The sequence below is a fragment of the Tachysurus vachellii genome, chromosome 16 (assembly GCF_030014155.1).
Source record: "Tachysurus vachellii isolate PV-2020 chromosome 16, HZAU_Pvac_v1, whole genome shotgun sequence".
Taxonomy (NCBI): Eukaryota; Metazoa; Chordata; class Actinopteri; order Siluriformes; family Bagridae; genus Tachysurus; species Tachysurus vachellii.
In genome coordinates this window covers 8,453,183-8,479,394 of record NC_083475.1, presented here as the reverse complement: position 1 = coordinate 8,479,394, position 26,212 = coordinate 8,453,183, and the positions used below count along the sequence as shown (strand labels likewise).

The window sequence follows — 26,212 nt, the reverse complement described above, 5'->3', positions numbered from 1 at the left end:
TATATATAAATTAATCAATTAACAGATAAAAGGTTGAATATTTGTGAATATATATATATATATATATATATATATATATATATATATATATATATATATATATATATATATATAAATAATAAAAAAAAATGTATATATACAGACTGCTGATAAATAAAAGTATTAAAACAAAAAAGTGCCTGAGTAATGGACCAAAACAAGCCTTAACAACATGACATTTTTCTGTTGATGATCTATTTTCTTTTTTCTACTTCGATGCAAGCAAATTCTGTTTTAATGTCACCAGACAATTTTCACTGCATTTTACTATGTATTGTATAATATATGGTTTACAACATGTATATTTAAAAACAATATTTGGAATGATTAAACAAAAAATTTCCTGCACACTAGTGTACGCGTTATAACGTGCTGACCCCAATGGCCATCCATATTGTATTACATTACAGGACAGGGCACACAATCTGCGCCGTTTTGATTTAGAACCGCCACTGGGACATTATTTAGGTGAGTGTTACGGTGTTATGTATGTAAATAAATTAATTCAAATAGACCACATTTCTTGTTGGCATACCGACACAGCGAACCATTCCTGAGGTCAGAATCAAATCTATTGGGGTTAAGATTGCGCTTAAGTGAGAATTTCGGTCAATGTGGTCGTATGATAGAGGCAAAGGTATTTAGTAAAGGTAGAAAATGTTCAGATCCTTCTGACTGTGAATGCTCTGCATGTGTCATTGGTAAATATGCTCTTCATTTATTCTTTTATCTAGCTGCACAATTTCCATTTAGAAGAATAATGCGTCATTTTACGCAGCAGAATGAGGCTTCTTCCCTGAACTCATGTGTCCATGCGCACCTGTTTAAACACTCTGTTACCTGAACTAGAATATTTTCTGTGATTTTTTTTGCATTGTGTTTAAGCAGGGGAATTGGCAGCGAGGCTAGTTTGTTTGTTGCTCCCAGTACACTTGGTTAGTGTGGAAACCCAATAGGAGGGAGCTCAATTGTGCGCAATGGGCAACTGAAGCACGGTGGCTAAAAATAATCCTTCTGCACTATCAGGCGTGTGAGTACACTGCTGTCACTAACAACCACGAGATCTGGGAATGAAACCCTGATAATACGACCATCGTTCCAGTAAGTACGCGTTTATTTACTTTTCCTTTCTGCTGCTGAAATTGTTCTATTCAACCGCAAACTGAACGGCGAGTGAAGGAATTTATTATAAATGTCTGCAGGATGGAGTTAGTTCATTATATTGAGTTAGTTATAGGAAATTCTTAAGAGCAAATGTATATTCTTAATATAATAATAATAATAATAATAATAATAATAATAATAATAATAATAATAATAAGTATTAATTATTGAAGGGCGTGCCTTAATATTACAGAGTACTGAGACTTCCATAATGATGCAGTGTCCTGTAACAACGCCACAACAAAGCACAGTACTATGTCTGTACAATACAACTACAAGTAGTACTGCTAGAGTTATTACTGTTTTAATACTATTATTACTATTACTATTATTATTACTATTATTACAAGTACTACTACTACTGATACTACTAATACTATTACTACCGCAACTCCCACAGCTACTGCTAGTATTAAGAAATAAAACTACTACTACAATTTCTGGCAGTACTACTACAAATTATATTATTATATTTCTTCTTGTTTGTCTTGTTGTTGTTGTTGTTGTTGTTCTTCTTCTTCTTCTTCTTCTTCTTCTTCTTCTTCTTCTTTGTCTTCTTCTTCTTCTTCTTGATGTTGTTTTTTTTCTTCTTCTTCATCTTGTTGTTGTTGTTGTTGTTGTTGTTCTTCTTCTTCTCTTATTATTATTATTATTATTATTATTATTATTATTATTATTATTATTATTAAGAAGAAGAAGCAGAAGAAGCAGAAACTCCATATTGTGTGACATTCATTGTGTGAATTCCTGTAAACCTAGATCGTATACAGTATACACACATACTGTATATAAATACATAGTATATATTGCTAATATGTTATTTTTTTATAAGCACAGGTCTCTTTCATTAGGCTACTAAATAAAACTCTTCCCTTGTATGTCATGGAATTTGTTTCCAATTCTATTGTCCCACTGGGACGTCTTAGATAGCTCTATTAACTAATTTTAGGTTATGGTGTAACACTGTGATTTGAACAAAAAATATTCACACACCAAACTTCTGAGCGGAGCTTTCATACAAATCTGATTTTTTTTTAACTGTTGGTTTTGAATCAGTATTAAACTTTTAAACTTAAACTGTTTTCATCATGATTTAAGACACGTATCAGGGATTTATTAACTAAGTTAATCTAGTCCCATTTTTTACCTGATCAGACATCTGAATAATGCGAAACTCGTGTTTAGGGCCGCAAGCTGTGCTGGTGAAGCTCACATATAAGTAGAGAATTATATACTTGTGTAAATTAGACCACCAATTGGACAGAGAAAAGGATTCACTTGTGCAGTCTCTGGTAACTTATCCACTCAAGCTAAATATGAAAACTATTTGACAGAGGCTTTAAAAGCAAAAACAAGCCTACATCATTTAAGGACATAAATGCTCTATGTGTGCATTAGATTCAGTGTGTTTCCAGCCAGCTAGTTCATTTAGCTCACTATTATTAAGACTTTTACTAACACATAGGAGTTAGCCAAACACTTTTAGCAACAAAACATTTATGCTGTCTGTCTGCTTTGTTGCTTTCAAAGTCAATTAGCTTTTGACATCCATGTTAGCACTTTGTACGTTCCTGTACCTTAGTTGCTTTCCTTTCTTCTTGTTAACTTCAGAAGAGAGAAAGCAAGCTTTGTTAGAGAACAACTGTTTATAACATAAGTGATAAGAGGATGTCATTTGTGTCATGGACATTCCTTAACATCCACTGACATGGCTGGTATATGAATATGTTAAATTATATTGTCAGAGGAAAATAATCCATTTGGGATTAGTGGCATATTCCTATTATTTACAGTAGTCACTAAAAAGCCTGCAGGAGACCTACCTGTCCTTTAACTGATATTATATATTAGAATAGCACAGCACATCATGTGTTATAAAACTGGAATAAAAGAGTAGGTCATTACTGTAATCATATCATTTTGTATAAATTTGTGCATAATTTTTTTTTCAGGTAAATACCAATCAGGCAGCATGGCTTTGTCATTCTGCGGGAACGATGTCAACGACTCCTACAGCGTCAACAAGGGAGTCCTGAATAACGGCTGTTTTGTGGATGCCCTCAACCTCGTTCCACATGTTTTCTTACTCTTCATCACTTTCCCTATCCTCTTCATTGGTATGACATGCACTCTACATTATTTATTTATTAGGTGCATAGGAAGCCCAGGTCATTGTATAGAAAAGATTATTATAGAAAAAAGTATATATAGTGGATTATTTTGTAATGGGATGCCGATCATGGACTGTCAGTAATATTGCTTCCTAGTCTACTGTACATCTGTTACATGTTTCACTGGATGAAACATAAACACACAACGTTGCCATTATCTAATCTACTATCATCTGCTATAAACACTTGTTGTATGAATAATGTGTCAACACAAAAAAAAAAACCCTGCTGCTATACACTTCCCTAAATCAACAGGCTTCAGGCCAATTTATCTTGAAGCCTCTATGAGTTTATGTTTATATGTTTATATGTTTGTTTCAGTCAGTAGAATTCTGCATTTCGCTTTTATACCTGAGCTTGAGATTAAATTTTAATATTCAAGAGAGAATATTTAGCATTTTAGTATATTTGTGGCAGATTTTAAACCAAGCGTTTCTGGCTAACTATCACAAAATAAACAACAACCTCAAAACACACAAAAAAAAGATATAACTGATATTTTTCTATATTTGAAACCTTGTTGTTAGATTTAATCCACACTATTTATTATTCATTCACTATTATGAAAGTAACAGAAAATGTAGGTCAATATGAGAAGGAAGAGAATGAAGAGAAGAGTCTGAGTAAGTCCAAGCTCCCAAGCAAGCAATGACTAAAATACAAGAAGAGCAAATGTTAAGCATATTGCCAAATGTAGCCAGATTTAGCATAATCTGTCACAAGTAAAATAAAGCTGTGGTTGATTAGTAAGCATTATTTTTAAGAAGGGTTCTCATTGCTAAAAGGTTCTAGTGAAATTTGAAACCGTGTTCAGTGAATCCAGGAAGCGGGACAGAAATAGAAATAATGTGTGTGTGTGTGTGTGTGTGCGTGTGTGTCTGAGAGAGAGCAAACATGCCTGTGTTTTATGTGTGTCGAATTAAGGCCAAATACTGGAGTAGTTTAACCCAGAATTTAGAATATCTACATTTTCCCTTCACTGGAACTCAAATGACACACTGCACACTATGCACTTACACTATGCTCTATTCTATATACTTCTACTATTCTATCTACTTCTATCTACTATCTACTAGTGTCTAGGGTATGAATGTTAGAAAGGTTGCATCGTTTTATGGAACACTAATTTTTTTATTTGTCAATGGTTAATGACGTCAAAAGCATGTAATGCAACACCAATAGCTTTTGCAGAATACACCCAATTCTTAAAATGTTGAAAAATATATCACATAACATGAGCTAATAAAAAAAAAAACAAAAAAAAAAAAACATTTGTATGATGTCTTGTCCAACAGTGACGTCGGGCGTTTCAAACATTTTTCTCATCCAGGCTCAGCGCCTGGTAGCTCCGCTTCCTTCCTCTACATAAGCAAAGCTGCAAGCGTGCATGAAGTGTCCAACATTGTTTTATATAGTTGAATAAGTGCATTATCTAAAACAAATGAATGAATGTGAATGAATGAAAAGTTGATGTAGGATTAGTCTGTAAGTGTAAGTGTGAGTGTGAGTATAAACACAATTAGGCTGTACACAAAGCCTCTGAGCTCCATGAAGACATGGTGTGTTAATGTGGGAGTGGAAGAACTCAGGTGTCCTGCACAGAGCCCTGACTCTGACTCAACCCCACTGAACACCTTTGGGATGAACTGGAACACAGACTGAACCCCAGACCGCAGATCAGTGTCTGATCTTACTAATGCTCTTGTAGCTGAATGATCACTAATCCCCAAAGCCACGCTCCGACATCTAGTGGAAAACCTTCACAGTAGAGTGAAGAGTTTTTGAACTGCTGCTCATACAATGTCACAGGGCAGCTGGACACACTCAGAGGAGAACATTACCTACCCTTTTCCATGTTGGAAAAAAGGAATATGTGGTCAGTCAGATTGAAGATATAAATTATGTGTGATAAAGAAATAAATAAAATGATTACATTTCTTAACAAAATAGGATTTTATTGCTTATACTAAAAGTTTACAATGACTACACTGTATGATGTAGACTGAGCGTGATCAATTCACATAGTATTAACATAGACCAGTTACATTGCTAAGTCTTATGAGGATGTTGCCACTGATAGGAACTACAATAGAGCCATTGAATTACTTTAGGAGATTAATTCATGCATGCTAGAACAGTGTGTCTTTTAGAAGACATCAGTGTCGCTGGCTCTGTTCTCATCTCAAATGTAATAATGTATAAAACGAGGCCTTTCACCAACTGGTTACAAAGGTGTCATATCCTGCTTACAGGAAACCGTGTGTGTGTTTATAAAAGTGAGGGTGTTTTTTTTTCCTGAGTGTGCACCTGGCTCTTAAAGCTTTGTTTGGGCTGAATCCCACGTCATTGCTGTATCTATGTAGAAGCCATGTGATCTTTTCTATCTAAAGTCCACTTTTCCACTGCGTTCCTCAGGCATCTACAATGACAGTGTAGCACTCAGGAATAGCTGAGGTCAATTGTTTTTTTGAACAAGACTCATTGTGTTTATACTCACACTTAAAGACTATTCCAACCACAATTTTTCATTCATTCACATTCATCTACTAGAGCACAGTGGAGCCATATCAGGAAACATGTTTTTAAATTAAGACTGAAAGGAAGGTGAAGCTCAGCCGTGGTGACATTACAGTCATGCGACTACGGTTGTGCTCATTTGTGAAGATTATCGCGATGAACAAAACGTGTTTGAGATGAGATATGATGAAGATAAAATAAAATAAGTGTCTTTATAAATGTACTGTTTTATGATGTGTTTTAAAAACAAAATATAGACTTTCCAGAGACTTGATTAGGAATACCGAGACATTTGCTGATTCATGCAGACCTAATTAGCAGATCATGTAGTTTCCCATCATTACACAAAACTATACATGGATAAAAAAGTGTGATGTTTTTTTCGGTAATAAATAACAACTTTACTCATTAGCAGATTTCTGAGGTATTAGTGGAATGAAACTCTTCTAATGTGCTGTTTTGGATTTCGATCTGGTTCTGATATTTTCTTTTAGTGCGTGTCAGCACATACAGCGGCATTAACAACAACAGCTGCAAGACATGGCACCTCCATATTTGTTTAGCTTTTTCCGACTCCTGGTAGCTCATGCTAACACAGTTTTTGGGTGAAGCGCGATCACTAGCTTGTGTTTGTCAGCATTCTGTTTATAAAAATCAATGAAAGCCTTTTCATTCCAGGCATTAGATGGGGTCAGTGTTATCACTTCAGGTGCAGTTTGTAGCGTTGGACTTATTTTATCCAAACTTTAAATATCCAGACATAAAGGAACCTTCTAACTAGACATCACTGCTTGCCCTTTGCTCTACTATCATCTTATAGAACCAACATTGTAGTTCACGCATTTGTTATCTCGTCTATAATTTTGCTCTTCATATTTCTCCTGGCAAAGCTCAATCTACTCAATTACAATCTTATACTGGTGACACAGCAGACTTTGGGGATTTTATCAACTCTAGATGATTTTGCACTTCCATGATATCCAATGCTCCGTCCACTTATTATATTATGTTAACAGATTCAACACCCTGGTACGAGGTATTCCTCAAAAAAGAAAAAAGAGCAATACCCACAATACCATGCGTTCATGCCACTGTAGAGAAACATAATGTTGAGATTTGCAGAATTTGGTGATACAGTGTAGAAAGCATTTGGTGATACAATGTGGCACAATGTAGAAAGCATGAGCTAGCTTGTAATAGATACAGGGTTGGTGATAGTCTAAGCTTTGTTAATTGCTAGTGCATGTTATCTGGATTGCATCATCTGATTAGGAAAATTAAGTTCTTATAATCAGATTAGGGTATGTTTAATAATTTGTGGATTCAGATATCCAGAAAATCATATTAGTCACTTAATTTATAGATGTCGGTTCATCGGCATTTGTACAGCCTGAGGAAACAAAGTGTCATGTAACCTGATGATTATTTAGATTTTTGTTAATGTAGCTTCAATGATGATCAGCATAAAAAAATGTTTATAATACAAAAAAGAAGAATTTTGTGTATAAAAGGAGTTGATCAAACCAGTGTAAGTGGTGTCAGAGGTTAAATGTGTCTTTGTGTGTCTTTGTGTGTGTGTGTGTGTGTGTGTGTGTAGGTTGGGGCAGTCAGAGCTCGAAGGTGCAAATCCACCACAACACCTGGCTGCACTTCCCTGGCCATAATCCACGCTGGATTCTGACCTTCACATTGCTTTTTGTGCACGTGTGCGAGATCGCAGAGGGAATCGTCTCCAACACGTACTCTCCACCATACATACAGACACACACACATACAAACACACATATGAGCTAAAATACATTCAAATGCTTATACGCGCTGTGTAAATTTTTAGTTTTTTTCCTTTTACATTTAAGCAGAACTTGCTTGCAATCAGACCAAAACTTGACTAATTACTCTGTACCAAAGGAATATATACATACTTACACTATATATATCTGTGTTTCTTAACAGGGAGATGAAGTCTAATCACTTGCACCTTTTTCTACCTGCATTAATGGGCTTCATAGCAGCTACTACATCAGTGGTCTATTACCACAATATTGAAACTGCCAACTTCCCCAAATTACTCCTCGGTAAGTCACTACATTGATATACAATATCTGTCTTAAATGACAAACAATGAAAGCAAGCATGTTTAATTAACTAAGACCTTCATATTAACATCTTTATATCAATATGCAGCACTATTCATCTATTGGGTGCTGGCGTTCATCACCAAAATCATCAAGCTCTGGAAGTTTGCAGAAGAAGGAGTAGGCATTCAGCATCTTCGCTTCTGTATCACAGCTCTGCTTGTGGTGTTGTACGGCCTGCTTATGGCTGTCGAGATCAACGTCATACGGGTCAGGGTGGGTATTTCCTGGGTTGCAAGCTAAAGGATTTACTTAAAGCAAGAACAACTAATTAGATTGTGCTTGTAACTCTTTATATGTTTATAGGTGGGATGGATACTGGAATAAGAAATAGAGCAATAAACCCCTGGCTATAAACTAATGACAAATGTGACACTGATGTAATTCTACATTAGCTAAGTTAAAATTCTGACTCTGTAACTGTATCTTTCCGGAAGAATTATGGGATTCACATCAATGGGTGTGAAGGCCTGTGTGAAGGCAACTTTTACATTTTTATTTGGAATTCATTTTGCAAGCTATACAGATTTTTGTAAGGTCCCATATTTATTAGTCGCTAAACACATTCAGGTCTTCTTGTGGCCCATTACTCATTTAAATTAGTTCAAATGTAACATTTCTTACCGTAAAACTTGTTATCAAATTGTGCCTGCTTTTAAAACAACCGGAATAAGTTCTGGAAATAAAATATGGCAACATTTACAGTGCCATGTTTGCCATCTCCCCCTGCAGAAGTATGTGTTCTTCACTAACCCTCAGCGAGTGAAACCACCAGAGGACCTGCAAGATCTAGGTGTACGTTTCCTCCAGCCTTTTGTTAACCTGCTCTCTAAGGCAACATACTGGTGGATGAACCCTCTGATCATGGGTGCTCACAAGAGGCCCATCGAGCTGAAGAAGATTGGCAAGATGCCCATGGCCATGAGGGCTATGACCAACTACATGCGTCTGAGGGACGCTTATGAACAGCAGAGGGTGAGTCAAGATGGTTTCGTGTTCTAATGCATGTCCTGATTTCAATAAAGTGTAAGGTTTGTTTGCTAGCAAGATCTAAATCAGTGAGCTGATCTTAGCATCTTAGGATGTAAGTTAAATTCATTTGAATCCATTAGGTTGCTAATTTGGACCAAAAGGTTGCAAGATTTCAGCTGAATATCATGTGTTGAATAAAAGAAGTGCAGTATTAGTCATGTTAGGGTTGTTTATTTAAAAAGGCTAGTGCTAGTGTGGAATTTCTTTATGATGATGAGATTGTATACTCATTCTCTCATTCATATCATTTTCATTTTTTGATAGTTTAACTGAAAGAGACATCCAGATTTTCCAGTAATATGTTTGTATTGTGTGTGGGTTTGACCACAGGAGAATGCCGAGGAGATGGGAAAGACCCCGTCCATCTGGAGGTCCATGTACCGTGCATTCGGGCGGCCCATTCTCCTCAGCAGCACCTTCCGCTACATGGCTGATTTACTAGGCTTTGCTGGACCACTTTGTATTTCTGGGATTGTAGAGAACCTGAACCCGGAGAACAAGACTGAAGTCTTTAACATGACCAAGGTGTGTTGGTTTGGTGTCTTTGGGCTGTGTTTAGAGTTTAAACTCTAGTAGTCATGTCCATATATTTATGCATATTCTTATCTTTGGCTAATTGTACAGTATAATCGTGTAGTTCATACAACTAAGGATGCCAGATTTACAGAAGAAGCATCTCAGATAGGGGTTTGAGTAGTGTCTATTGGAATGCCTTTAACCATAAACACTTAAACCCCTAAAAAATCAGAGATAGAAAATGCAGGCTATAGACAGTATTAGATGTAATGTTATACAATTTAGCATAATAGACAATAAACAACAGATAATTTTAAAATGATAAATAAAAATGACTAATGCATTGATATACGAATGAGACCATGTAACAAGCAATGAAATAAGCATCCAATAGGAGTGAAGTAGAATGCTAAAACTCTATATGGCCAAATGTTTCTGCACACCTGAGCATCTCACATCTCAATATGTGTTTTTTCTCCAAACTCCAAAAGTTAGAAGCATACAATTGTACAGAATATCCATGTATGACGTATCATTATTTTTTCCCAGGCAAAGGACAATACTATGAATTAATTATGTTATATTTTTGCATTTAATATCATGCTGTAACGTTTACACAAATTCAGAATAGCGCTTAAGTCTGAAGTTATTATTATTATTATTATTATTATTATAAATTATTATTACGTGCTTGTACTGTACATCAGCTGCGAATATGGTTTCGTGTAAGCATGTATAAGAGTGGAAGAGAAAAAATAAATTCATTGATTGTAATGAAAAATATGTTTTCCCAAAAATGCTGGTTATAGATCATTGTCAGTTTAGACAGATCTATAATGCAGGGTCAAGAACTAAAGCCAGATTAAAAACCTGGTAAATAAAGAAACACAAAAGACAAGGAGCTAAAATATTGGAAATAAAAGCCATGCAAAGAAGGAATCAGGGGAGTCGAATTATTGCTAACAGAAGGCTATATTTACACAGACTAGAGTTACAAGCTGCAGATGCTATAGATCAGCCAGGACATAGCTGAAGAAGGGATAAGCTAAAACAGGAACTAAATACAAAGCTTCTGTGAAAAGACACTCCAGGTCCTGACTTGTGTACCTAGATTTATTAAAAGCATAGTACAGTACATCATTTATCATTTAACAGTTATCATTTTGTCATCAAGTTTGAGAATTGTACGGTACAATTTACTTTCTAAAATATGTAAAAATGTACTTTATGTACAACATCTGTGAAAGGCCTTAAAACACGACACGTGTCCAAGCCCAGATGAACTCAGAGACACTCCACATTCCAGTTTGTCCCTAGTGCCAGTTAGGTGAGATATGATCTTAATGAAATAACATAACAGGCTGTATCTTTCTGTATCTGTCAGGCTGTTATCACTCAGTCAGGTCCACCCTCATTTTTAGCAATTAACAAATCATATGACTTCATCGGCTGATCGTATTATCAGGAGTCTTGCCTTTTCATCCGTAGCGTCATCCTTTTTCGATTTACCTCACGCATCACATCATATATCCAGACATGCTTTTTTTTTTCAAGTATAGAAACATCTACTGTGACATTTTCTCACCATTCCAGTTACCATCACAGCAGACAACGCCTTTATTAGATAACAGAGTCACCTCTGCTGAGAGCAATGTGCGTATAACCGAGACGAGAGATGACATCAGTGCATTTGACAGCGATGACACAGTTACTTAATAGTTTAGGTCATTGTAGTGTCTGATTAAAGATGAAGATTAGGTTAGCCTTGTCGAAAGGTAGCAGGCATCGAGTGAGAACAGATGCACGTGTCTTCATGACCTGGATAGTTCTACATTCGCATCCCACCCACTCACACCCTCTGGTTTCTGCCAGTGATGCAGTACTAACAAAACATCACAAGGACATTATTTTTTATGAGTCCATCATTTTCTTGTACAGTGTTCGGCATTTCAAAGTCATTTGTACTTGCATCTACTTTAGTTGATTATTTTTAGATCATTATTTCCAGAGTTTGTTCCATGGTGTGTGTTCCATGGTGTGTGTTTGCATGTGTGGGTGTGTGTGTTGTGCATTGTTATATTTTTTTTTGTTTTGACCTTGTTTTTATCTTGTGCCTGTAAGACAGAGGATCTACCATTTGGAGTCTACTTTATGTCCTCCACGGAGCTGTTCAAAAAGGCGTATGTTCTGGCTGTGCTTCTCTTCCTGGCCCTGGTGCTCCAGCGCACATTTTTACAAGCCTCCTACTACGTCACTATAGAAACAGGCATCAACCTACGAGGAGCACTCTTGGTGGGTTATGGACTTTAGAAATGTTTCATGGAAACATGGCTTAGACATATAGATTTTGTCCCGTTCAACCTACCTCTTAGAAAAAGCAATACTTGAGCGTTTTGTTATTAGCGTGAGATTAATAGGTAATTGCGTTTTCCCAGGCAATGATCTACAACAAGATCTTGCGTCTCTCCACCTCCAACATGTCTATGGGAGAGATGACTCTTGGACAGATCAACAACTTGGTGGCTATAGAGACCAACCAGCTGATGTGGTTCCTGTTTCTGTGCCCTAACTTGTGGGCAATGCCTGTGCAGGTAAATGCAGTGCTTTTATCTTTAAAGTATCCACATGGAAACAGTATATTTTTATTTTGAAACATTATAAAACATTGGAAAATGGTAATATGAACATATTCTGATCTACCAGGGATGTAGTAGCCAAGTGGTTAATGTGCTGGCCTACCAATCAGAAGGTTGTGAGTTTGATTCCCTGAGCAAGGTCCTTAACCCTCAGTTGTATAAAAAAATTAGATAAAATGCAGTCGCTCTGGACAAGGGTGTCTGGTAAATGTACATTCATTTTAATCAATTAGAAGTCTAAGAAGCTTTTATAATGATTTCTGCTTTAAAAGCTTTTTTAACGTTTGCTTCCATGATGTCATTTAACAATTTACACAAGATACGCACATGGTTTATTTTTTTGGTTAACAAATTACAATGTGTGCATTACAACTATTATCATGCCCTTCTAGTTGCATTTCGCCCTTCTAGAAACATTTTTCTCTGGGCATTAGCGAGACAAAGTGTGATTATTCATTGTTTCCCTGAAGACATTTCTTGTATAAACCAGTTAAAGGTGAACATCCTTTCTGTGGGGTTGGGAATGAATCACATTCAGCACTCACATGGCCTGGTTTACTTTAACAAATTGCTGGGGTTTCCAGAAACTGTACAATATTTTATTGAGATCTCTCAGTTTGCTTCTATAATTGGGCTTAGAAATGATTCATTTTATCTCAGTGTTGTGTATAAGGGAACATGCATTTAACCATTCATAAGAATGAATCACAGGAAGCAGTCTCATTTCTTAAAAGGTCCTCTGTCTGTATTTTGGTCTTAAATGAGTAAGCGAGTTGAAAAATAGTGGTTATGGGGTTTTATAGTGGTATCTCTGGCATCAATTTCTACTTCTTAAATGTAGACTTCTAATGATTTTACTTAAAATCCATGCTTTAATTTAATTCATAATTTACTCTCACATATATTGTACACAACAATGGTTTCTATTCCAAGTCAGCGATATCCTTGTCTGTCAGTAGAATTGAAAATAATGAAAAGATTGAGATCGCTTTTCTTCTTCGTATGATCTTCAGAAGTTTGGATGATGCAGCTTCCTGTTAAAGAACTGATGTGGAATATTGCAGATATTTCATAAGGGTTGATGTGTTCAGGTAACATGAGTGAGTGAAAGTTTTGTTAGAGGGAGACAAACAGCACCGCAGATGTGATATAATTACCCAGATGCATCACATGCAGTGTGCAAGTTGAAGATTATTGAGTTGTATTGATTTGAACACTGCATGGGTTAAAAAGGTGGTGTTATACATTCATGTGTGTACTTGCTTTACAATTCATGCCATGTTCTCTTTCTTATTTACTCAGATTGTTATGGGTGTGATCCTGCTGTATTACTTGCTGGGGTTCAGCGCTCTCATTGGTGCACTGGTCATTGTGTTGCTGGCCCCCATTCAGTACCTCATCGCCACCAAGCTTGCTGACACCCAAAAAAACACACTGGTACACCCTTTTAACACATATTTGTACTAAAGCACAATGATATAATAATCTGAGCTGTTTTGTTTCCAAGTGCTTTAACACCAAACATTTGCTCTCTGTTAGGACTACTCCACAGACCGCCTGAAAAAAACCACAGAGATCCTGAAAGGCATTAAGCTGCTGAAGTTGTATGCCTGGGAAAACATTTTCTGTGATAGTGTGCTGGACACCAGGAACAAGGAACTCACCAGCCTCAGGACGTTTGCTTTTTACACGTCCATGTCCAGTAAGCATTATTGAAATCTTATTCTAATTACAGGAATTCTTCTGCCAAACAACAAATCACTGTCTCTTATTTTCTCCTTTCAGTTTTTATGAACGCAGCCATCCCCATTGCTGCTGTGTTAGTGGTAAGACAGTCACCATAATATCCATATAGTGTCTCTCTCTTCTCACACAATATCCATATAGAATTCATGTAGACATCATTAGTGTATCTTATTAAAAGAAATATATATTTTCTTTCAGACCTTTGTTACTCACGCATATATCAGCGACCCTGATGACAGACTGACTCCAGCCAAGGCATTCTCCTCTCTGGCTCTCTTCCACATCCTGGTCACTCCACTCTTCCTGCTCTCCACTGTGGTCCGATTCGCAGTAAAGGCCCAGGTCAGGTACGTAGTTCATCATCTAAGAAAAATATGAAAACAAAACTCTCTATGAATGTTAAACTAATTTGAGGTTAATGCCAAAATACAACGGAAATACAGAATGTAAGTCTGCCTACAAACAGATGACTGTAGAGCAGGGGTGTCAAACTCAAATTCACAGTGGGTCAAAATATAAAACTGAAGTCACGGGCCAAACTGAATATTTAGTGAAAAATTAACTGCAACTGATATGTAATGTTCAACCTTCTTCATATGGAAACAAACTTTAGTTTTGCTTGAACACAGGATTTGGAACAACCAGAGCTTGATATTACAAACACATAAGAAATTAAATTTGAAATAAAAGACACATCAGTGGTGTTCTCTCTCACTCACTCACTCATTTTCTACCGCTTATCCGAACTACCCCGGGTCACGGGGAGCCTGTGCCTATCTCAGGTGTCATTGGGCATCAAGGCAGGATACACCCTGGACAGAGTGCGAACCCATCGCAGGGCACACACACACTCATTAGTGGTGTTCATTTTTTATTTAAATAAATAAAATAAATGATGCCTCTCACTGTATCATTTTAAGTTCCTTTTTGAAGTGGATCTTTTTCAAAACCGTCCAGGTCCTTATTATTCTTTCGTTACAGACACGTTAGCTCCGCACACAAGACAAACAGGTCTGTCCTTTATATTCGTGAACAGATAATCTGCCTCCCACCTTTCTTGAAAGCTCCTATTGTCCATCTTTCGTTTGGTCATTTTTGTGGAGGGTGGAGTTAACTTGCCCGATGTGATTGTAGCATGGTTGTTAACGACTGTCAACAGAGAATGAGGGGCGCTTGATGTTCGTAACTACGCGTCAATACAGTGCCAAGGCATTCTGGGATTTGTAGTATTAGTGGAGCATGCGGCTAGCCAGCTGTTGTGCACATTTGATACGATCTCGCGGGCCAAATATAATTACACCGTGGGCCAAATTTGGCCCGCGGGCCTGAGTTTGACATATGTGCTCTAGAGCTTCACATCTGTTCTGTAAAACCTAAAGGTAAAGTTAAAGTCTTTGGTGTAACTCTTGATGCTGCTCATTTTAAGATCAGCTCTTATCTCTAAAATTGCCTACTATTTGAGCATCATCTTAAATGATGCTAATAAAGTTGTCAGTTCTTTTATTGCCTCTAGACTGTAATGTTGCTTGAACATGCCTGCAGTTAAATCCAGGAATCACTGAGAATCACTGTGAATCATAGCTAAGATACTTCTTAAATCGCATAGTATTTCAGAATGTGTTAGAAATTTTTATTTCCAGATTAAAGCATATGATTAAATATGACTATCATACATTTATGTAGCATATTATCTTTGGAAATATTTGAACTAGTTTTTACTCACGTGTATAGTTCTAGATTGTTTAATAATTGTGCTATTATCATGTACACATTATTTAGCTCTTTGACCTCACTGATGGTTCTTTTGCTTGTTTCCGAAAGTGTTCAAAAGCTTGGAGAGTTCTTACAGAGCGAAGAGATCGGTGATGACAGCTGGAGAAATGGAGACATGCCGATGATTTATGAGCCTTACAAGAAATCCTCTGGGGGTGTAAGTACACACATACACTCTGTCATGGACGGACGGATGGATGGATGGATGGATGGGTGGAGTCTTTGCCACAGTCTTGGCAAGTCTTTGGGAACAATAAATAAAAACAATTGCCTAATAATGTTTTAAATAAATGACATGCATTTTGGCAATAATGCAAACAGATGGCCAAACAAACATTTTGTCTTCTTGTTTGTGGATAAAAGCAGATATATTGCGTTCACTGTCTACTGTATTGAATACCTGCAACATTCATTGAATCACAGTGCCAAAGCTAATGATGTGGCAGCAGAGCATTACACTTGGCTTCAACAGCCAAGCAACAGTCAAAGTCACTGAGACTTTATCATGACATGTGAGCATAAAAAGGAACAAAAAAAACCTAATGAAGCTCTTGACAATTTGGTGAAATGGATAATGACCCATTCAGATGAGCAATTGTACAGGTGTTCCTATTAAAGTGGTCATTGACTGTATCTTCTATTTCGAGCGGATGTCTATATTTCTCTGGTTGGTAACCTTGATATTTAAAATGGGTAGAATTCAGGAATCTCTTACATAAGGAGCGTCGTTTGAGGGCAAGACATTTTATGAGGAAATCTTTTAGATTAAATGATTTGATTTCAACTGCAATCCATTTCAATCACAGTATTAGTTATGATCACATTCTCACTATCAACTGTAGTTCTGAATGTTGCTGAAAAGTCAATTTGCATCGATTTTGAACATAATGTCACAGAATTTTAGATGACCTTGTTCTAACCGTATACTTATTGACCCTGCTGCAGTGGTGTGTCTCTCCCGACACCAGAGATTTAAGTGGAGACAGTCAGGGTGTGACTCTTGAGTCGAATGAGAACCTATAAACATGTTAAAGAAGTCTCCAGACTCATCTGTTTTTTGAGAGATGAGACACTCGTGCATGTGCTCCCGAGAAGGAAAGGGTGTCAGAGGGAGAGAAAAAGCAGGGAGATATGAGAGGGAGGGGGCAAGAAAGAGAATACATGAAGTCTCAGCTGACACAATTATTGACACCGCTCTGTTTAGTATTTTGGCAACATTGGGTTCTTCTTTCATAAAGCTTGATGAGATTTAATACAGAGGAATAATTCTGAGAGCACTCCTCAGGGTTCTAGGCCCGCTTTTGTAAACTCAAAAGACTGTGTATATATAATTCAGCAGTGTATATATGCATCAATTACGAGATGAAGCAGAAGCAGTGTGTGCTCTTTGCCACAGATCATGCGCTCTCCACTGTCTTCATACACATTTGTAGACTACATTTGTAGTCGCTGCACCAGGTCTCTCCATATTTGTATAAAGTTCATATGTTCTTTTCTTCACATTGCTGGACACGCCCACATCTACTTTCCAATGCTTTACATTTATGGATAGGAAAAAAGAAAGTGTTTCTTTTGGAACACTTTACAAACAGTTTGTTGGCATAGTGCTGATCTTACCCTAGATTTGGAGACTTTGGCTTCTAAATGTTACCAGTTTATCGTGATCCGCAGAGAAATTTTTCTAAATTCCATCCATCCATCCATCTTCTACCGCTTATCCGGGGCCGGGTCGCGGGGCAGCAGTCTGAGCAGGGACACCCAGACTTCCCTCTCCCCAGACACTTCCCTTGGCTCCTCCGGGGGAATACCGAGGCGTTCCCAGGCCAGCCGAGAGACATAGTCCCTCCAGCGTGTCCTAGGTCTTCCCCGGGGCCTCCTCCCGGTTGGACATGCCCGGAACACCTCCCCAGGGAGGCGTCCAGGAGGCATCCGGAACAGATGCCCGAGCCACCGAGCCACCTCGCCTTGCGGCTCAGCTCTTTCTTCACCACAACAGACCGGTATATCGACCGCATCACTGCAGAAGATACTCCGATCCGCATGTCGATCTCCCGCTCCATCCTTCCCTCGCTTGTGAACAAGACCCCAAGATATTTAAACTCCTCCACTTGAGGCAGGGGCTTTCCACCAACCTGAAGGGGGCAAGCCACCCTTTTCCGGCTGAGAACCATGGCCTCGGACTTGGAGGTGCTGATTCTCATCCCCGCCGCTTCACACTCGGCTGCAAACCGTCCCAGTGCACTCTGAAGGTCCTGATTTGAAGAAGCGAACAGGACAACATCATCTGCAAAAAGCAGAGACGAAATCTCGTGGTCCCCAAACCGGACTCTCTCCGGCCCCCGACTGCGCCTAGAAATCCTGTCCATATAAATAATGAACAGAACCGGTGACAAAGGGCAGCCCTGCCGGAGTCCAACATGCACCGGGAACAAGTCTGACTTACTGCCGGCAATGCGAACCAAACTCCTGCACCGGTCATATAGGGACCGGACAGCCCTTAGCAGAGGGCCACGGACCCCATACTCCCAGAGCACCCCCCACAGATCACCACGAGGGACACAGTCGAATGCCTTCTCCAGATCCACAAAGCACATGTGGACTGGTTGGGCAAACTCCCATGAACCCTCCAGCAATCTGGTGAGGGTATAGAGATGGTCCAGTGTTCCATGACCGGGACGAAACCTGCATTGTTCCTCCTGAATCCGAGGTTCAACTATCGGCCGGATTCTCCTCTCCAGTACCCTGGCATAGACTTTTCCGGGGAGGCTGAGGAGTGTGATCCCCGTAGTTGGAACACACCCTCCGGTCCCCCTTCTTAAACAGAGGGACCACCACCCCAGTCTGCCAGTCCAGAGGCACTGTCCCCAGCCGCCACGCGATGTTGCAGAGGCGTGTCAACCAAGACAGCCCCACAACATCCAGAGACTTGAGGTACTCAGGGCGGATCTAATCCAACCCCGATGCCTTGCCACTGAGGAGCTTCTCAACCACCTCAGTGACCTCAGCTTGGGGGATCGACGAGTCCTCAACTGAGCCCTCTGCCTCTGCTTCCTCAGTGGAAGACATGTCGGTGTGGTTGTGGAGATCCTCGAAGTACTCCTTCCACAGTCCGAGAATGTCCCCAGTCGAAGTCAGCAGATTCCCACTCCCACTATAAACAGTGTGAGCAGGGCACTGCTTCCCCCTCCTGAGGCGCCGGACGGTTTGCCAGAATTTCTCCGAGGCCAACCGATAGTCCTTTTCCATGGTCTCACCGAACTCCTCCCAGACCCGAGTTTTTTCCTCTGCAACAACCCGGGCTGAAGCTCGCTTGGCCCTCCGATACCTATCAGCTGCCTCCGGAGTCACCCCAAGCCAACCAGGCTCGATAGGACTCCTTCTTCAGCTTGACGGCATCCCTTACTTCCGGGGTCCACCACCGGGTTCGGGGATTGCCGCCACAACAGGCACCGGAGACCTTACGGCCACAGCTCCGCGCGGCCGCGTCGACAATGGAGGTGGAGAACATGGTCCACTCAGACTCAATGTCTCCAACCTCCCTCGGGATCTGGTTGAAGCTCTGCCAGAGGTGGGAGTTGAAGATCTCTCTGACTGGAGAGTCTGCCAAACGTTCCCAGCGGACCCTCACAGTACGTTTGGGTCTGCCAAGACTGCCAAGTCTCTGTCCAACTTCCTCCCCGGCCATCGGATCGAACTCACCACCAGGTGGTGATCAGTTGACAGCTCCGCCCCTCTCTTTACCCGAGTGTCCAAGACATACGGCCGGTGGTCAGATGAAACAACCACAAAGTCGATCATCGACTACCGACCTAGGGTGTCCTGATGCCATGTGTACTGATGGACACCATTATGCTTGAACATGGTGTTCGTTATGGACAAACTGTGACTAGCACAGAAGTCCAATAACAGAACACCACTCGGGTTCAGGTCAGGGGGGCCGTTCCTCCCAATCACACCCCTCCAGGTGTCACTGTCGCTGCCCACGTGAGCGTTGAAGTCCCCCAGTAGAACGACGGAGTCCCCAGTCAGAGCACTTTCCAGCACCCCTCCCAGAGACGCCAAGAAGGTCGGGTACTCTACACTGCCATTTGGCCCGTAAGCACAAATAACAGTGAGAGACCTCTCCCCAACCCGAAGGCGCAGGGAAACGACCCTCTTGTTCACTGGGGTAAACTCCAACACATGGCTGCTGAGCTGGGGGGCTATGAGCAAGCCCACACCAGCCCACCGCCTCTCACCGCGGGCAACTCCAGAGTAGTAGAGGGCCCAGCCTCTCTCGAGGAGTTGGGTTCCAGAGCCCAAGCTGTGCGTGGAGGCGAGCCCAACTATATCTAGTCGGTATCTCTCAACCTCCCGCACCAGCTCAGGCTCCTTCCCCCCCAGCGAGGTGACATTCCATGTCCCTAGAGCCAGATTCTGTGCCCGGGGATTGGGTCGCCGAGGCTCCCGCCTTCGACTGCCACCCAATCCACAATCCACCAGCCCCTTACGGTTTCTCCTGCAGGTGGTGGGCCCACAGGAGATCGGCCCCACGTCCCTCCTTCGGGCTACGCCCGGCCGGGCCCCGTGGGGTAAGACCCGGCCACCAGGCGCTCGTATGCGAACCCCAACCCCGGGCCTGGCTCCAGGGTGGGGCCCCGGTTGCGCCATATCGGTTGACGTCACGGACCTTGTTTTATCTTTCTTCATAAAGGGATTTGAACCGCTCTTTTTCTGGCCCGTCACCCAGGACCTGTTTGCCTTGGGAGACCCTACCAGGGGCAGAAAGCCCCAGACAACATAGCTCCTAGTATCATTCAGGCACTCTAACCCCTCCAACACAATAAGGTGGCTGTTCAAGGAGGGAGATATGAGAGGGAGGGGGCAAGAAAGAGAATACATGAAGTCTCAACTGACACAATTATTTACACCGCTCGGGTATTTTTCTAAATTCATTCATTTTTACTGTTGCAGAGAATATTTACATTTACAGGCATTTAGTTACTGTTATAATTATTTTTTACCCATCTTTACTAAGCATGAAAATAAAGGACTGACTGTAGATGAGTGTGTATATATATATATATATATATATATATATATATATATATATATATATATATATATATATATATATATATATATATATATATATATATATCAAGGAAAACTGTGTTTCTGCTCGTATTCGCAAAGAAATCATCCTTTTGGGGTTAACATACCCTGAATTTTCCATATATGTAATTCCGTCATACTATTCATAAGACAGCATAAATGTTCTCACATTCTCTTTCTCTCTCTTTTTGTCTCTCACGCCTTTGCAGACAAAGGTGATAAATAGGAAGCAGCCACTACGTTATCAGATGGATAACTACGATCAGCCCATGCGCAGGCAGCTGCGTCCCACCGAGACGGAGGATGTCGCCGTGAAGGTCAGGGATCACCAGCCTCCACAGAGCCTCATCAGCTCAGATTCTCAGGCCCTTCTCACACACTCACAGAGCACATCCTGCTACTGAATTACGCGAGCGCTCCGCAGGGTCTGCTCGTTCTCATCTCAGCTGCTTTTAACCTTTATCCCATGTACGTGTCACGTCTGACACGTACACGTTTGAATGTGGATGTTTTTGCTCTCAATAATATTGTTGCCCAGTAAACTGAAACTAAGAGAAAATGAAACGGTATTAAAGAATGCATTAATTCTATGAAAATTCTGAACCTAGTCTGACATGTTTTAGATAAATTTAGATTTGGTTTTGATTTTCTTTATAACCACAGCCAGAAAGATGTCCAAAATTCTCGTGAGAAGAATTTAATAGTCATTTGTTTTATAGTTTGTTTTATTTTGTTGTTCTTCTGGCTTAAGGTCCCTGTAGGGTCCATTTCCTTGAAGCCTCCCAATGGGCCAAACTAGCCTCCTAACTAATGAACTCAATAACAACAAATCCACATAATGCACTAGACCTGACTCCCTGACCCATGTCACATCCGCTTATTGGCTCACTTCTACTCCTTCTCTCCCATTCTTGAGCACTGCTCCCAGCTGCTTTCCATTGTCCATTTTGCTCTTTTCCCACTGACTCTCTGCTGCGGATTTGACCCATGCATGGCTTTTTTTTTGATGGATAGGAACATTATTGTCACTGTAAATAAACATTTTGTTCCCAAAACCATCTAACACAGTGTGGTAGTTTGCAGCAAGTGAGATAAGAGGCAAACGTGGGTTAAATTTGAAGTCCTTTTCTAAACTCAGTTCACGTGGTTTTGCTTTGTTAAGGTGACCAATGGATACTTCACATGGGGAAGCAACTTGTCGACCCTATCTGACATAAACATCTGCATTCCTTCAGGTAATATGACCCACAGTGTTGGGTGAAAGAAAGCATCTCTGGTTCAGTGTTTGTTTTATTGGTTATGACCCCAAAGCTACCGTCTAAAAATATTTTTTTTTTTTACTACAAAGATTTATTCCTAAAACTATTCAGATTTAATAATATATTAATACAATGAATAAATTTTTAATTATGATGACAAAATGTGAAATTAATACATTTGTTTATTACATTCCTTAATGCATTATGCTGGATTGCCCTCTGCAGGTCAGCTGACCATGATTGTGGGCCAGGTGGGTTGTGGGAAATCATCACTACTTTTAGCCATGCTGGGCGAGATGCAGAATCTCAGTGGAAAAGTCTATTGGAGCAAGTAAGACAACCTTAAAGTCGATTTATCTCCGTAATCTCAGAGAGTTTGAGAAATGTACTGTATGTCTTAATATCCAATGCTAATCAACGTTATTTGAGGGAATAAACATTTCACACTTCATTTTTACCACAATGTGTGTGTGTAATATGTGTGTGCATATATGTATCGGTGTGTGTGTTCCATGTGTTCTTTGCATTCATTTTATGTGTTTTTGTTCAAGCATGGCAACTTACCACTTCATCATTCAGACGCATTCAGTGCTTATCACTAACACTGTTGGTGTTCTCTTTTGTTTCCTGTTACTGGTAAAAATGCTCATGCCTCCATCTTTCAGTCCATACTGGAGATGGTCTCTGATTAGCATTTGCCAAGTTCAACAGTGTGACACAAAGTCAGTAAGTCTGCCACGTGCTCTTTTTGTGCTGCATTACATCATCTAACAGCCTGTTTTTGGCACTGCAAAAAATGTCCGATTACGATGTCATATAGTAAAAAAAAGTGTAATTTACAGTGTTCTTTCTTAACTTCTGTAAATCTTGTTTACCTAGTAGCACATTTTGATTCAGATTAGACTGAGACTATGCTTCTTTTCTGCTTCTCATGCTCTGCTGTTCTGTTGTGAACACTAAACATTATTTTTAGGATTATTTTTTTTAGCTGTATGTGAAGAGTGCTGAAAACAATGACAGCACTCTCCACATCCAGCTAAATATATCGCTATAGTCATAATGGATGAGCGGGGAGACTGTCATTGAACTTGCAGATTGTAGCAACGGGCTGCAAACTAACTCTTTTCATGTGTGTTCTATCTTTCTCTGTGTCCTCCTTCAATGCTACGCTCAATCAGTCTTCCTGAATGTGAGATGTTCCATGATGGCTGCATAAGGTATTCCATAAAGATGTTTATGCACATGTGAACACACACAAAGAGTTTCCTGATCATCCTACCCAAGGCAACATCGTTACTGTCGCCATACAGAACATCCTTTGGTGTTTGATGATTTGAAAACTTGTGTGTCTTTGTGTGACCTCTTAAAGAAATTAATGCCTGCTTTAAGAATAATCAGTAAAACAAGATCAGCTAAAAGGCTTCTGAAGGCTATGGGGATGTGTGAATGTGGTATTTCAATTTTTAACTCAAGCTTCTAATTTCCATGACTCACAAAATGATGTTTTGACCCCTGTCAACAGCGAGTATGACACAGATTTTTCCTACGAAGAACGGAGGTATTTATTTGCAGTTGTGTAACAGAAGTGCAGTGGTCCATCCATCTACACATCTATGTTTCTAACCATCCATTCTTCGACGTGCTGTGTAAAATTTCCATCCAGATATGATGTTTGATGGTCTAGATAAAATGTTGGGAGTCCAGAAACCTATTCCTATGGATTACCGTTATGATTCATTACAAAATAATTCCAAAAATGTCATAGTTCACCTTTATAGATCTATGTTATTTAGTTTTTCACACATGTATTAGAATTCAGAAGAATCTTTACTAAGGAATGATCACTGTTTGATCCACGCCTTTCAATCACCAGTGTGGTTAAGTTCCTGAATCACTAGTTCTTAAGCATCTGCTATCATTGAACTCATCGAAACCTTTAGGTCATATGGTGACTTCCCGATGTAGTATTTTGCTATAAAAACACCAACGTCAACATACATACAGTACATCTCTGTAAGGTAGTCTTATGTGTGCATACACAAAAGAAGGTATACTTCCCATGGGTCTCATCAGGACCAATCCTCCTGCACCATGCAGCTTCTTCAAGTTCAGTGTTTTTTAAACTGTTTTTATTATCCTTAAAAAAACATCCTTTATGTACTGTATTACAGTTTCTGGTGTCTTTCTTGCACTACATTTTGCTGTCTTTAAAATGTTTTTCCTCCATTAATGATAAGGTATGGCCAAAAAGTATTTATTTACGTTATTGATGTTTTATTGGATGTTGCAGACCTAAAGGTTGTTTTTTTTTTATCACAACTTTATATGTACTTGATTTATAGGTTAATTTCCTTATTTTTAACATAATACAAACAAGCCATGGTCAGCGTCTTCAGTCATTGTCAATGTCTTGACTCCCGGCATTTTTTTAAATCATCATTAACTTGTGAATTTTTTTCATTTTCTTAACCCTTGGTTTGTTGTGGTCATTACTGCTATATAATAGAGCCATCCTTCACTTTGATGTAATTTTTGTTTCCCCTCACAGTAAGAACAGGTACTCTGTGGCATACGCAGCTCAGAAGTCTTGGCTGCTAAATGCTACTGTAGAGGAGAACATCACATTTGGGAGTCCTTTCAACAAGCAGAGGTGAGAGCTGCCTTTGTAAAAACAAGGGGTCACTGGGTAACGTTTAAACGGTAATCAATGCACTCAAAATGACATTGTTGCCGTTCTAGTTCTAGTTATCTTGACTGCATATTGTTGGCCAAGTGATTGTCACGTTAAAAAATCCTGTGCATTTGTTTGGTCCTTAAGTTAGCAGAAATATAATTACTTTCTTTTGTTTTCAACTTACAGATACAAGGCTGTGATTGATGCTTGCTCACTGCAGCCAGATATTGATCTCCTTCCATTCGGGGACCAGACTGAAATTGGAGAAAGGGTAAGAGGAAAATCTGTCACATATGAGTTATTTCTCTGAGTTCAGTTCATTTTTACTATATGTTTCTAAGAGACCTGGGATTTGTGCTACATCAGTTGAGTTAACACCACTAACCTGATCATAGGCTATTAATAAATACCATGAAAAGACCGGCATATCAATAATAAAGAACGGAAACCCTTTTATTTTAACTGTTAAAATAATTGTTTGCGTGTGACGCTTTTCAGGGAATAAATCTCAGCGGAGGTCAGAGACAGAGGATATGTGTGGGCAGAGCTCTGTATCAGAACACCAACATTGTTTTTCTGGTATGAAATCAGATCAATTTGTGAGATATTGATAAGCAATTGATCATTTAATTTTACAGATTTCAGGACTTTATTAAGAATGTATTAGAAATGTTACACAAATGTGTGTGGTCTGAGAAAACTCATCACTGTCTCTGCGGTGGAAATATGCATCTTGTCCCCCCACAGGATGACCCATTTTCTGCTTTGGACATCCATTTAAGTGACCATCTCATGCAGGAGGGCATTCTCAAGTTCTTGCAGGACGATAAGCGCACCACGGTCCTAGTTACACACAAGCTGCAGTACCTCATTCATGCAGATTGGGTCAGTGTCAGAAGATTGTGTAAAATAATTTTCAAATTTAGTGACATGCTTGCTCAGGTTCTGCTCAGGTTCTGTTGGGTCAATAGCAAAGTTTGATGATAATTAATGAACACATATCAAACTATTTCCAAGAATAAATACACGAATTATATAAGTTTCAGTCCCGGTTTATAGTCATGTTTATACCCTTTATTTATCAAGGTTTTTTTTCTGCGTTGTTTAAGATTTTCTGCTGATTCTTGCTTGTCAGATCATAGCAATGAAGGATGGATCTGTGTTGAGAGAGGGGACTTTAAAGGACATCCAGATACACGATGTGGAGCTGTATGAGCACTGGAAGACTCTCATGAACAGGCAGGACCAGGAACTGAAGAAGGTCAGGCTAATTAACTCATCCCAAACATCCATTTAAACTGCCACAAAGAGCATGTAAATGTTGGTGCTCTTCCAGTAGCATGTACAGAAAGAGTGCAGGTAAAATTCTCTTAGCTGATTTGTGGGCTTTGCAAGATGTGACATCACTGTTGATATATTCCAGGACACAGATATTGAGAGTCAGACTACTCTTGAG

The 26,212-nt window shown here is 39.6% G+C and overlaps 1 protein-coding gene across 6 annotated transcripts in view; it reads left to right on the top strand.

Moving 5' to 3' along the window:
• The first annotated feature begins 457 nt into the window (after window positions 1-457).
• abcc9 (ATP-binding cassette, sub-family C (CFTR/MRP), member 9) overlaps window positions 458-26,212 on the top strand; it is a 38,443-nt gene continuing 12,688 nt past the window's right edge. For 2 of the 6 annotated variants that reach the window (XM_060889130.1, XM_060889132.1), the window contains exons 1-26: window positions 638-740; window positions 925-1,140; window positions 3,156-3,320; window positions 7,489-7,630; window positions 7,845-7,966; window positions 8,076-8,242; window positions 8,759-9,001; window positions 9,389-9,583; window positions 11,696-11,866; window positions 12,010-12,165; window positions 13,513-13,647; window positions 13,750-13,912; window positions 13,996-14,036; window positions 14,155-14,303; window positions 15,778-15,886; window positions 21,033-21,140; window positions 21,986-22,058; window positions 22,308-22,413; window positions 23,261-23,299; window positions 23,605-23,640; window positions 24,631-24,732; window positions 24,943-25,027; window positions 25,255-25,335; window positions 25,504-25,641; window positions 25,892-26,017; window positions 26,180-26,212. The exon at window positions 26,180-26,212 is cut by the window's right edge and continues 67 nt beyond it. In XM_060889130.1, coding sequence (XP_060745113.1) covers window positions 3,176-3,320; window positions 7,489-7,630; window positions 7,845-7,966; window positions 8,076-8,242; window positions 8,759-9,001; window positions 9,389-9,583; window positions 11,696-11,866; window positions 12,010-12,165; window positions 13,513-13,647; window positions 13,750-13,912; window positions 13,996-14,036; window positions 14,155-14,303; window positions 15,778-15,886; window positions 21,033-21,140; window positions 21,986-22,058; window positions 22,308-22,413; window positions 23,261-23,299; window positions 23,605-23,640; window positions 24,631-24,732; window positions 24,943-25,027; window positions 25,255-25,335; window positions 25,504-25,641; window positions 25,892-26,017; window positions 26,180-26,212 — 2,865 coding nt within the window. In that variant the 5' untranslated portion in view covers window positions 638-740; window positions 925-1,140; window positions 3,156-3,175. Of the gene's footprint in view, window positions 508-637; window positions 741-924; window positions 1,141-3,155; window positions 3,321-7,488; window positions 7,631-7,844; window positions 7,967-8,075; window positions 8,243-8,758; window positions 9,002-9,388; window positions 9,584-11,695; window positions 11,867-12,009; window positions 12,166-13,512; window positions 13,648-13,749; window positions 13,913-13,995; window positions 14,037-14,154; window positions 14,304-15,777; window positions 15,887-21,032; window positions 21,141-21,985; window positions 22,059-22,307; window positions 22,414-23,260; window positions 23,300-23,604; window positions 23,641-24,630; window positions 24,733-24,942; window positions 25,028-25,254; window positions 25,336-25,503; window positions 25,642-25,891; window positions 26,018-26,179 lie in introns of those variants that run through there. The other 4 variants (XM_060889133.1, XM_060889135.1, XM_060889134.1 and 1 more) reach the window with 4 other exon arrangements.